General features: G+C 42.6%; 1 protein-coding gene across 3 annotated transcripts in view; it reads left to right on the forward strand.

Moving 5' to 3' along the window:
- Positions 1-12,668, forward strand: part of ZC3H12D (zinc finger CCCH-type containing 12D) — a 66,726-nt gene extending 54,058 nt beyond the window's left edge. For all 3 annotated transcript variants that reach the window (XM_074309581.1, XM_074309580.1, XM_074309582.1), the window contains 3 exons: positions 3,723-3,957; positions 8,431-8,537; positions 10,794-12,668. In XM_074309581.1, the coding sequence (XP_074165682.1) occupies positions 3,723-3,957; positions 8,431-8,537; positions 10,794-11,887 (1,436 nt within the window). In that variant the 3' untranslated portion in view covers positions 11,888-12,668. The remainder of the gene's footprint in view (positions 1-3,722; positions 3,958-8,430; positions 8,538-10,793) is intronic.
- Positions 12,669-13,770: the final 1,102 nt, after the last annotated feature.

Below are 13,770 nucleotides of genomic sequence, written 5' to 3' on the forward strand. Positions count from 1 at the left end.
AAAAAAATTTGGAATTCAGAATCTTACAAAAATGAATGTTGAAAACAATCTTTACATGTCATTGGAAAATAAAATACCATTGAATAAAAAAGTAAAATGGTGGTAATGCTAGCAATATTATGTTACATTTGCATGATGATTTTGAACTTTCAAAGAGTTTTCACATATCCTTTTTCATTTGATATTCACAGCAATTGGTATAGGGAAGGGCAGGTGTTTTTATTCCTGTTTTACATATAAAAAATTGAGGTTGAGGAAGGTTATATATGGCTTATCTTAGGTCAAACAATAAGGGGGTGGAGACAGAACTAGATCCAGTCTTCTGGGTTCTCTGACCAGTGCTCCCTCCCCTGCGGGGATTGGTTTAATGGGGAGTCTTGTAAGACAATGAAGTCCTTGGAAAGCCTCCAGCGGAGGCCGTATAGCTGTCTGACTATCAGGCAGGGGATCTCCACCACTGAGCCTTTGCAGTTTTTTCCCAGCCTGAGGTTCTGATTTTTCCCCTCTTATCAAATATTGTACTTTGGACTTTTGGCTTCAGGCAGCCAGGAAAGGAGCCCTTTTGAAATGGAGCTGTGGGTAATTCAGAGGAAGTTAAGAGGCCTATGGGGGAAAGGGAAGAGTGGGTGGTACTTTCATTTGCTTGAAGCAATTCAGTTGGTAACTTTGTCTTCCAGTTCAGTTTTCTTTGTGCTTTTTCTATATTTTTCCTTCTGCTAAATTCTCTGATCTCTTATAGTGACTTATGGAGAGCTACTCCCTTGGGAGATGAAGCTCCTATTAGGATATATGATACTCTTTGTTTATGTGTGTGTATATTCATATATATATATATTTACACACACACACACACACACACACACACATGAGTGAGAACGACATGTACAGAGGGGCGGAGAGAGTGAAAGAGGAGGGCACATGGAATAGCAGAGAGAGAATTGTGTGTCCTCCATTCTTGAAGAGGACCATGATATCCGGAGGCAATGCTATGACTTGCAAGTGAGTTGGATTTAAGTGAGGGAAGTTGTTCAAAGATGTCAGCTTCACTTTTCCCTCCAGAGCCATCTGGGTCCAGGAACAAGAGGTAGATCAGGATGACTGGAGATGTCCCTGGATATAATGGGAGACCTTCCTTCATGGCAAGGAAGATCTGAGTTCAAGTCTCATCTTTGATGAATTCTACGTCCCTGGACAAGTTATTTACTGACTCTGTAAAGCTATAATCTGTAGAGAAGGTGTATCAAGAAGTTCCTGATGCCATTGGAATTATTGGTTTGATCCCTCTTAGCTCGAGGCATATTTATATTGCAAGAGAAGAGTGAGAGAAGGAAATTAGATGTGATTTCATTGGTGTATAGAGCTTCTATATGAAGAAACTCTTTATCAAAGTAGGTGGGAACCCTCTCTGCTGATGATAGCCTTACAGAGTGTCAGAGATGGGACTTGAACTCAGGTCTTTCTGACTATGAGGATGATCCTCTATCCAATACATTATGGTGTAGTGTGTGCATACACATATAGAAATTATTGTAACAACTTCACAAGGAAAAAAGAGTGGTGTAAGGAACGATATTTGAAGTCAAGAGACTTGGAAACAGATTTGTATTTCTTCTCTAGCTGCATGATTTTAGGCAAAGAACCCTCCTCTAGGCTTAGTTTTTTCCCCCCAAACAATATTTTATTTTTCCAAATATACGTAAAGATAGTTTTCAACATTCCTTTTTGTAAGATTTTGTGTTCCAGATTTTTCTCCCTCTCTCCCTTGCCTCCCCTTCAAGACAGCAAACAATCTGTTATAGGTTAAATAGGTGCAGTTCTTTAAACATATTTCCATATTTGTCATGTTATACAAGAAAAATCAGATCAGAAGGGAAAAAAGCCACAAGAAAGAAAATAACAAACATCACACACACACACACACACACACACACACACACACACACACACACACACACACACAAGATAGTACAATGTTTTTTTCCACATTCAGTCTCCGTAGTTCTCTGGATGTGAAGGGATTTTCCATCCAGTCTCTTGGAATTGCCTTGAATCACCACATTGTTGAGAAGAGCCAAGTCCATCACAGTTGATCATCACATAATCTTTTTGTTACTATGTACAATGTAATCTTGGCTCTGCTCACGTCAGTCAGCATCAGCTCAGGCTTTTCTTTCCAAGATTTTTTGAAATTGTCCTGCTCATCATTTCTTGTAGAACAATAAACTCTATTACAATCACATACCTTAATTTATTCAGCTATTCCTCAATTGATGGGTATTCACTCAATTTCCAATTCCTTGCCAGTATAAAAAGCCAGCCTTAGTTTTTAACATATGTGAAATAGAGGCAAAATATATCTGCTCTATCTATGGTGACAGTCATATGAGAAAATATATTCAACAGCACTTTGAAAACTGACAGGTGCTACACAAATGTTAGGGAGTATATGCCATGTCATGTGGTTTCTAAATCTTCCTCAGTAGATGAGTATAAATCCAACATAGTTCTTCTAAGAGCCAATCCCATAGTGGATTCTATTTGCTCCATTAAATGGTTGCAGGTAGGTTTTGATAATGTGAGAACCATGGGGGGCAGCTAGGTGGCGCAGTGGATAGAGCACCAGCCTTGAATTCAGGAGGACCTGAGTTCAAATCTGGTCTCAGACACTTAACACTTCCTAGCTGTGTGACCCTGGGCAAGTCACTTAACCCCAGCCTCAGGGGGAAAAAAAAATGTGAGAACCATGAATCCCTGTGATCTCATTTAAATTCACACTACATCTATCCATTGGGCTGAACTAATGGTATATTTCATATAATTATGTAATTATGACTTTTGTATAGTTATAACCAGAATTATATATTTATATATTACATTACATATATTTTATTATCATATTATTTCATTTAATTATTTTATTATATCATTTTACTTATAATATATCCTATAGTCCCACTTAAATTCACAATATACATGCATTGGGCTGAACTAATTATATAATTCATATAATTATATAATTTATAACTTTTGTACAATTATAATTAGAATTATTTATTCATATATTATATTAATATATTTTGTTATGGTATTTCATTTAATTATTTTATTTATAATATATCCTGTGTCTCATTTAAATTCACATTACACAAATCCATTGGTCAAACTAATGGTATGTTTCATATAGTTATGTAATTATAACTTTTGTATAATTATAAACAGAATTCCATATTTATATATTACATTACATATGTAATTATTTATTATAATTTTATTTATGCTTATTACATTATTATATATACATAATATAGAATTATCATATATTTATATCATTATAATCCTAATTATATAGATTATGACAGAATAATGCAAATAAATGGGAGCACTTCACTGGGTTCATTGTTCTCACTAATCAGGATTTAATAGTAGTGTGACCCTGGGCAATTACTTAATCTTTCTGATAATTTAGTTTCCTCATCTGTAAAATGGGGACATAATACTTGTAGTAGGATGTATTCCATAGAGTTATTGAGAGAATCAAATGAATTAAGAGTAGGTAGAGTGCTTTGGAGAACTCTTAAGGCAATCTCTCAGTGTTTGTGTGTCTAACTATGTGTTTGTCTCAGGTGTTGATAAGGAATTGGGGCAGGCTGCAGTTGCAGGGAGAATGAGTTACAGAGAAAAGTGGAATTTTTTAAAGTGCACATATTTTTCCTCATTTGTAGAACAGCACATCCTCCAGGAGCTGGAAAAGCAGGCGGTCCTGGTGTACACCCCATCCCGCAAGGTCAATGGTAAGCGGGTAGTCTGTTACGATGACCGCTACATTGTGAAGGTGGCCTATGAGAAGGACGGCGTCATTGTGTCCAATGACAACTATCGGGACCTCCAGAGCGAGAACCCGGAGTGGAAGTGGTTCATTGAGCAGAGACTCCTCATGTTCTCCTTCGTCAGTGACAAGTATGTGAGCAGTGTGGGGAGAGCGGGAGAGGGAGCTTCCCTCCTGAAGTCAGATCCAGACAGACATTTACTCCCTGGGGGTCTCAGTTTCATCATCCATAATAATAATCTGTTTCCCAGGGGTGGGAAGGATCAATGAGACAATATTTGCAAAGTGATTATCATAGAGTCTGGCACACAGTAGGGCCTAGAGTCAAAAAGGCCTGAATTCCGATGTGATCTCAGATCACTTCGGAGCTGTGAAACCCTGGACAAGTCACTTAATCCTGCTTGCCTCCCCAATATTTTTTCCCCTAAAACTTTATTTTAGTAAAAGTGGTTCCTTCATAATCCTATATATTATATTGTATTATTATATTATATTGCATACATATATTATCATATATCATATTTTATATTTATATTATATATAAAATTAACTAAATATTATATTATTATGTATTAAATGCATATGTTGTATCATTTTAAAATGCCATTTTGCAAAGGTCATCAGACCACCAAAGGGAATCATTCCACTAACCAAATAAATATATGAATAAATGAAATAAGATGAGGAACCTCTGCTGGAAGGCATGGCCTGGCAATGGCTCTCTGACCTCAGAGAGGTATTGGGAATTTGGGGGACAAAACTCCCTCTGTGTATGTGGCTCTCTACCCACTCTACAACTTGTCCTATATAGTCTTGTCCCAAATTCCATCGCCAGAGGCTAGATTTCATCCTTAATGAATGTTTTCCTTAAGGGCTTTTTATCGGGGACTCCCAGTTGCTCCGAATTATTCATCAGGTTTACAACCTGATAAGGAATATTCTCTCCATTTTGCATCTCATGAAACCTGGGGAGCAGAGAGGTTAACAGTTACATGGTGAGGTTGGAAAGCAGGCCTTCTCAGACCCAATGCAGAGCTCTTTCTTTCCCACCACACTGTGCTTGTATTTCATGCTTCTGACTAGGAGATTAGGAGAACAGTCTAGATGCGGTATAATCGCTCTCCAGTGATCCTGGAGTATTAGGAAACAAATTCGAACCATTTCCCAGAAGAATCATTCTGGTCCTTGAGGATAAGAAGAAGATACGAGGGTCAGATGAGCTTTTAAAACTTTTTCTGCTCATGATTTTTCGCTGAGAAATTTTTACATGACCCCACATATATAGGTGTGTAAAACAGCTGTACAATTCAACATTTACTGTTGATAAATCATAATTTCCTGGCCCTCAAATTCAGTTATGAGAGCCCGTATGGGATTGTTGTGACCCACAGTTTAAGAGACTAGGCCTGGATGATAGTCTAATTAGGTAGATTCAGAGTTCATTAAATGACCAAACCCAAAGAATGATCATGAACAGGGTCATTGTTAACTTGGCGATCTCTGGGAGAGTGCCTCAAGGAGCTATCTGCCATCGACCCTGTGATATTTTGTCTGTGATTTAAGGGAACATTCACAAGCTGCCCCAGTCTCCCCACGGGTGGGGAGAAGAGGGCTCATCCTTATTTGGGTTGGGCTACTTCCCACAAGCCAGGGCAAGCACGGTCTGGGAGGCCAAGTCAGTGAGGAAGGAGATACCGGGCTGCTACTCCCCGCTTCCCCTTACCCCTCTGCTCCTGGTGCCCCCTTCGCCATAGGGCAGCTAGTTGCTCTCTCTATGTCCGCATGTGTGCAGCCAGAGGCTTCCACTGCCCAGTTTCAGCCCAGAGAGATCTGGCCAGTTTTACTGCTCCCTATGCCAGCAAATCTTCACTGTTGCCTAACAAACCATGACGACTTCTGGCCTGGTGACAGCATCTGGGTTAGGGTCCAAGTCCGGCTGACAGAACTGATCCCTGTGCAGGACCTGTCATCTCCCTCGCTGCCAGGATGCAGTGCCCGCCTGCCCTCTCTGCCTGGGCGAGAAGGAACTGCCTCCCGGAGCCCTCGGCACGGCCTTCGCAAGCTCCTGGCACTCTTCCCCAGGGCCCAGGAGAGAAGAGAGTTCAGGAGGCAAAGCCTTTGGTCACTGAAAATAACCGTGGCAAGCCACTTCCCAGATTCTTGGCTAGGGCTCAACATTCAGAAGCTTTGTGTACAGTTGGTAGCCTGAGCAACTGGAGTCCAACATAGGCCTCCAGGCCTGGGACGATCTATAGACTGGTTCCCATGGACTTCTTGGAGGGGAATTTCAGTCTGAACTGTATTGCGTTTTTTAAAAACTTATTTGGAATTCATAACCCACCTGACTCAGCTTTTCCCTAAACAGGAAATATGCTAGGGGGACAAATTTACATTCACCCGGAATGTAGGGAGAGGTTCCCATCTGTTGTAATTCATTCTGCCTTTGAGAGGTAATTGCTGAGAATATATATCATTGCCTGGGTGCAGATAGGGAGAAGTCATCTTCCCCATTTGGCTGTGCTAGTGAGCTGTGGACATTCAAATCAGGGGCTATTGAGCCAGTAAGTATGAAAAGCTCAAACCAGATTGAAAAAAAATTGAGGTAAAGCCATCCTCCAGGCAGAAGATTCAGTCATGCTGGACATGTCTTCCCCTTTGTCTACTTTGTATTTTAACCAAATTGTTCTACTTAATGGTCCCTAAATATGCCATGAATTTTTCCTGTTTCTGGATCTTTCCTCAGGTTCCTCCTTCCATCTGCCACCTCCTCTGCTTTCCCCTCCAACTCATTAACTGAGATTCAGTCAGGGTCAGTAGTTGAGTGTCTGTTGTGCCAGTGTTTGGTTGATTACTGGAGTTTGGAAATGTGAACTTTGTCAAAGTCCTTGGAGATGATGCTTGGGTAGAGTCAAAAGACCTGGCTCCTGGGCCTGACTGGTTCCTAATTGAGCAAGTCAAGTGTTGGATCTCAGTTTCCTCATCTGTAAAAGAAGTTTAGATTTCCAACGTCCCTCCCACTTTTAACATAATATGAGTCTATAACCCAATCAAATGACTTTTGGGAGGAGCTACCTTTTGTTAGCCCCAAGCTCTGAATTGCCAAGGCCCCAGATCTTTCATGTGGTTTAGAGTTTCTGAGGATAGTTGACTTATTTTTTCCATTACTCACAGATGGTGTCTATTGAAACCTCCAATTCATTTGCTTTTAGAAAGGTCTCTTGTGGCCTTCTGAGACTTAATATGTCACCCCACTGGCCAGGGCCCATCATACACCCACATCGACCCCTTGGCAGACAGGGACCTCCCCCCAGGGACCTCAGTACTTGAGGTGTGAGGGAGATGTTTTCTTCCCATTGTCTCACTTTGTCTGAGATGAATAAAAGTGGCAAAAGGAAGGTAGCTGGTCCGCCAGGGGCTGCTGTTTGGGGAATAATCCTAGTTTGGTTCTGTCTGCGCTGAAGAAGAAACAACAACAATAATGATCTCAGTTCTATTACACTTCCAGATATAGGCATAAAACTCACAATCGGTGAGAGAGAGAGAGCACAAAAAATAGCCCCCCATTTTCCAAAATGTAAACTATGAAGCTCAGAAAAGTAGCGATTTGGCCATGATCATATGGCTAGCACTGGACTTGGTTTTCTGATGAGTGTGGATGTTCCACTGTAGACTCTTTCACAAAAATTGGGTCAAGATTCCCATGTTCTGTGCCCCAGCCTGTCCTTTTATGATCTCTTCTTCCACTTTATGCTTCCACCAAAGTACACTAGTTAGTGGTTCCCAAATGGGCCATCTGTTTTCCCATTTCTGGATCTTTATGTTCTTTCATTTTTCTCCCTGTACTCCTTTTTTTTTTTTTTTTCAAGGCAATTGGAAAATTTCAGGGTCATACATCTAGGAAGTGTTAAGGTTCTGATTGAATTCAGGTCCTCCTGACTCCAGGGCTGATGCTCTCATGTTGTTCTTCTGCATCCTCTTCTACCTGTCATCAATCTACTTATCCTTCAGAGTCCAGAGTCACTCTTGCCTCTTCCATGAAGCTTTCCCTGATTTTCTCACCTCTTTCCTTCCACCAGCCAGAAGTGATGTTTCCCTAGTGGGTCTTCCTATAACCCTTCCCTCTTTCCCTAGAACTCTTCTTCCCTGTTGCCACATATGAGAGTTATTTGTTGTTGCTGCTGTTGTTGTTTAATTAACGCTTTTTATTTTCAAAACATATGCATGGATAATTTTTCAATATTGACCCTTACAAAACCTTGTATTCCAAATTTTCCCCTTTTTCCTCCCACTACCTCCCCTAGATGGCAGGTAATCCAATTTATATTAAACATATCATAGTTATTTGTATCCAAATTCTTCTGGTAATAGAGAATGAGACCAGTTCATAGTTGTGTCCACCCCATTGTGCCTGGTACACATACCTGCCTTACAGGTTTGTTGTAAGGAAAGAAAAACAAAGCCTTAAAGGGCTAGAGAGATGGGGATTGTTTTCAATAATAATAAAGTGTTCTTTCAGAATCTTTGAAAAATTTTGTTGAGGAATAATTACCCTGTTTCTATGGAGATGACCACTCTCTCTCTCTCTCTTTTTTTTTTCTTCCCAGATTCATGCCTCCTGATGATCCTTTGGGTCGCCATGGACCAACTCTTAGTAACTTCCTTAGCAAAAAGCCAAAGCTTCCACAGGCCTCCTGGCAGCACTGCCCCTATGGTAGGTCTTGCCTCTTGCCCCCTCTGATTGGTTCAGGGACTATTTTTTTTGGGGGGGAGACTAAGTGAGCTTGTGAAGTCTCTAGGAAGGTCATGAACAAAAATGAGATTTTGGATGAAGTTTGTCTTCCCAGACTCTTCTTTTGGTATTTCTTTTCCCTATTCATCATCCTGCACTGAGACTGTTCCTCCCTCAATCTCCCCCCAACTGCTTTTTGTTGTCTCTTGTCATGGAGGAAAGAGATATTGGTGAACTTTTACCTATAAAAATGTCAGAGTCTTAATGGGTCCCTCTCTCAGAAATAGGTACTTGTGAAGAAAGATTCATGGAGAAGGTAATGGTTAGCACTAATTATGGGGAGAGTTTCCAGTATCCAAGTCCCTATTTGCAGAGTGATCATTTCCAGGAAGGGTCCATGCTGACCATATTGGGTTTGTAGGGGAGGCCTTTCCATTGAATTTTAGATTATATTCCAGAAGCAACTGCCATTCAATCAGTCAGTAAGTTAGCAAGCATGTATTTGACACCTCCTATTTTCCAGAGAGTAGCTAGGCTGGGCACAGTTAATAGAGCTACACTCCTAGCAAGGAAAACCGGGCTTTAAACCCAGTCTCAGACACTTACTAGCTATGTGAACCTGAGCAAGTCACTTAATCCTGTTTGCTTCCATTTCCTCATATGTAAAATGAGCTGGAGAAGGATATAGCAAATCATTTCAGTATCATTGCCCCAAACCCTCTCCCTCTCCCCCCCTCCCCGAAAAGAGGTCATAAAGACCTGGACATGACTGAAAGTGACTGGGGGAAATGTTCCACACTGATGCATTGTTGGCGGACTTGTGAACTGATCTAGCCATTCTGGAGAGCAATTTGGAACTGTGCTCAAAGGGCTATCAAACTGCACACTCTTTGATCCAGCAGTGTCTCTATTGGGTCTGTATCTCAAAGAGATCATAAAAGAAGGGAAAAGACCCACATGTACAAAAATATTTATAGCTCTTTTTGTGATGGCAAAGATTGAAAATAGAATGGATGCCCATTAACTAGGGAGTAGCTGAAAAATCATGGGTTTATGAATGTAATTATTGTTCAATAAGAAATGATCAGCAGGCTGATTTCAGAAAACCCCGGAAAGACTTATATGCACTGAAGCTGAGTGAAGTGAGCAGAACCAGAAAAACATTGTACACACTAACAGCAAGATTATTCTATGATGAACTATGGTACTTAGCTCTTCTCAACAATACAGTGATCCAAAACAATTCCAAAAGATTAGGTCTGGGAAATGACATCTGCACCCAGAGAAAAAAAACTATGAAAACAAGAATATCAAAGAATACTATCTTTACCTTTTTTATTTCTTTGTTTTTTATTGTAGTTTTTCCCTTTTGTTCTGATTTTTCTTTCACAACATGACTAATGTGGAAATATGTTTAAAATGACTGTACATGTATATTCTGTTAGATTTTTGCTATCTTGGGGAAGGGAGTAGGCAAGGGAGGGAGAGAGAAAAAAATGAGAATTCAAAATTTTATAAAAATAAATGTTGAAAACTACTTTTATATGTAACTGGAAAAATAAAATGCTATTTAAAGAAAAGTTCCAGTTGCCAGAGACTATGCTAGGAATACAAAGATGAAAAAAAGATTACAATATAAAAAATAATCTTTGCTCTCAAGGAGCTTACATTCTATAGAGGGAAGCAATTTGTGACTATAAAAGAATTTATCAAATACATTCAAATTAAATACAAGATAGTTTCAGTAGGCAGGTTGTAGTATCAGGCTTGACCCTGTCTGTCAGGTCTTTGGGGTCACAGACCCAGGAGGAATCGCTCTTTCCATGGCACCTCACTCACTTGATTATGACCACCCCAAGTCCTTAGACAGCGAGAACTGGAGGACTGATGGACCCGTCTCTGGGGTCTCCTCCCACACAGACCCCTCCTTCAGGCCTCCTCACAGGTTTCCTGCCAGTTCTACTAACTCCAGGTCTCCCAGTGGCAGCCACAGTGCCGGGAGCGGACTGGGGGAAGAGAGGGTAATGATTCGCTCACCCCCGGGGCTGCGCTGACTCTGGGGAGTGGAATTGCGCCCCAGTTCACAGGACTTGCCCCCTGTAGGAAGATGCAAGATCCGCAATATCAAACTAGAGGAAAAGGCAATGAATGGGACTAACTCAGAGCAGCAGTAAAAGAACCGAATCCACCCTAGAACTGTCCTTTTGCGGGCTGACCCTTGTGCTTCCCTCTTTGCAGGCAGGAAGTGCACCTACGGCAGTAAGTGCAAATTCTACCACCCGGAGAGACTGCATCAGACCCAGCTGTCGGTGGCGGATGAGCTTCGAGCCAAAACTAGGGCCTTGCCGGGCTCCGAGGAGGAGGCGCGGAGGCCGGGGCCGCTTCCCTCCCTGCCTCCCCCCAGCCTGGGCCCGGAAGCACTGTGGAGTCCCGCAGGCAGCGTCAGTGGCTGCAGCAGCTTTAGTAACAGCAGCCCTGGCTCCAGTTGGACGGAGGGGAGAGGCCCTGCTGTGGACAGGAGCTTCAGGGGATCTGTGGCCCGGAGCTGGGAGGACTGTGCTCCGGGCCGGCGGGACCCCGCGCGTGGCTGTCCGCCCAGCCCCCGAGCAGGAGAGATCCGCTTCCTGGAGAGCCAGCTTTCCAGACTGGCGTTTGGTGATGGTTCCTATGGTTCGGGCTCCCACGGCGGCGTCAGAAGTGCCGGGATTCGGGGCGGGATGAACCCCTTATACCAGGGCTGCGACCTCGGCCATTCCCACTGCCGCGACCCCTTCCAGCCTCATCAGCGCAGCGCGGACTGCGGCGGCTTGCACAGCCACCATTTCCAGGAAGGGGCCCTGCCCCCTGCGTATGCTGGCAGCCCCCCGACGGGCAGAGGGACTCATCGTCATGGTTCTAGGGAGCCAGACCCCGTCCTGCCGAGGACTTTTGTCCCCAGTGACCATCCATCCACCGCAGACCTGCAGCAATCCCAACAGCAGACTGTCCACTGCCCCCAGCCTCCCACTCGGGATCCATTTCCCCATCCCACCCAGACCAACGAGACCTGGGGCACAGAGCATGTTCCGAAACCGCCACCTGCTCCGTCTCTCAGGGGGGACTCCAGCTGGAGGAACCGGCCCTTTAGGAGAGTGGAGAGTTATCCACACTCCCCTGAATATAAATACGGGGCCCTGGATTCAGCCAGTGCGGAGCGAGCCCGCGTCCGGACAGCCCTTTATAGCATCTTCCCCCAGGGTGAGGTGGACCAAGTCATGTCCTTATTCCCCAGCCTGGTGGATATCACCAGTCTAATATTACTCATTGAGAAAAACCGTCGGCTCTGTCCGTGAGCCGCCTGTGAGAAATCTGGAGCCTTTTGACTCTGGAGGCTAGACTGCAAACCTACCGAAAGCAACTGTCGGAAGGACCGGGCCGGGGCCCTGGCTCTAGGCAGGGCGATATCCCAGCTTTCCCATTGCACGTGGAGATCAGTCGGGCATGACCAGGAAAGATCCCATTGTTTAGTTTGCGGTCCTCCCGTAGCCGTTCGCCTGTTTCCTGAATGGCGGTCTCAGAATCTAAAATCCGGAACGTCCTGAGCCAGACTCAAACGGGATAAACTAATGGGGGGAGGAGGGGAAGCAATCCGTGTCAAGTGCCTGGGGTCACTGTCTGAGGCTGAATTTGAACTCGAGTGGCTCTGACTGTAGGGCGGTATCTACTATGCATCGCCTCACCCCGCGGCCCCCAGGATTTCCTATTAAAGCAATCTCTACAAACAGGCATTCAGACTTTGCTTGAAGATTTTCATTGTAGAGGGGAGGAGGCAGGAACTCACTACTTCTCCAAGCATCCCGTTCCACTTTGAAACGAAATAAATTTGGAATAGATTTTCTTGTAAGGAAGTTTGTGGTGGTTGGATTTTTTTTTTTCTTTTTTCTTTTTTTAAAATCATTTCTACCCTCTTCTCTGGGCCCCATAGGGCCAAAAACAATAAATTTAATCCCAGGATTCTTTACTTGGAGTCTGTGAACTTACATATTTTTTTTATAATTATTTAAATATAATTGTTTTCCTTTGCAATCCTAGTTATTTAATTTTGTGCATTTAAATAAAAGCATCGTTTTGGGAGGATGTTTCTATACTTCACTGGCCAGCCACAAGGATCCATGATACAATAAAGATTAGGAACCTTTGATCTAGGCCCTTATGACAGCCCTTAAATACAAGAAGATAGATATCGAATAAAAACATAGGTTTTGAGTTAGAAGGGACTTTAGAGTCTATCAAATCCCACCTTCTCATTTTGCACATGAGGAAACTGAGGCACAAAGCAGTTAAAGTTTCCCAAGTTCACATTTGTAGGGTGAGTGCCAGAGTTCCAACCCAAGGCACCTGATACCAGAACCATCACTCTCCACTAAACCATGCTGCCTCAGTGTCCCTCTCTAAGACTTTCCTCTTATTCCTATAATCTTATGACATGACTTTTCAAACTTTTATCATCCTGATGGTCTTTTCCCAGACAAATTCTAACTTTTCTATGTTCTTAAAATATGGCACCCATCACTGAACACAGCCTTCCAAATGAAGTCTGGCCAGGGCAGGGGACAGAAATGTCATTTCCTCCCTCATTTGCAACATTCTCTTTTACTTTAACCCTTAGTAACATATCATTAGGAGATAATGATATTGTATCTCCCTTTACCTAAAGGTGAAATAAAACTCTGGATAGATCAGAGTTCAAATCTGGCCTCAGACCCTTAACTGATTATGTGAATCTGCAAGTCATTTAATCTCTCTCAGTTTCACCTCTTCATCTGTAAAATGGGGATAATAATAGCTCCTACCTCCCACGGGTTAGTGTGAGGAATAAAGGTGATCACAAGTTTAAAGTGCTTTACAACCTTCAAATGCAGTACAAATGCTAACTATTACTTTTTTGTCTACTACATCATCCCGTTGGATGATACTGAATTCACAGGCCACAATGATTTTGCTACCCATCTGAAGGTGAGCACAGGCCAAATTCCATTCCAACATACACTAAGAGTTGGTCCAGATGTTTTCCTTGCCCTGGAATCTTATTTTTATTAAATAGCGTCTTAATTGTACAGGGATTCTACTTTGCTATTTTGTTGTAACAGGTGACTGACTTCTAAGCCTGCCTTCTGAGTGAAATCTCAAGTTCTTTCACTTTTTTTTCATTTTAGGCAGTTACTTTGTTTCCCTA

Source organism: Sminthopsis crassicaudata, chromosome 4 (assembly GCF_048593235.1).
Source record: "Sminthopsis crassicaudata isolate SCR6 chromosome 4, ASM4859323v1, whole genome shotgun sequence".
In the NCBI taxonomy this organism is placed as follows: domain Eukaryota; kingdom Metazoa; phylum Chordata; class Mammalia; order Dasyuromorphia; family Dasyuridae; genus Sminthopsis; species Sminthopsis crassicaudata.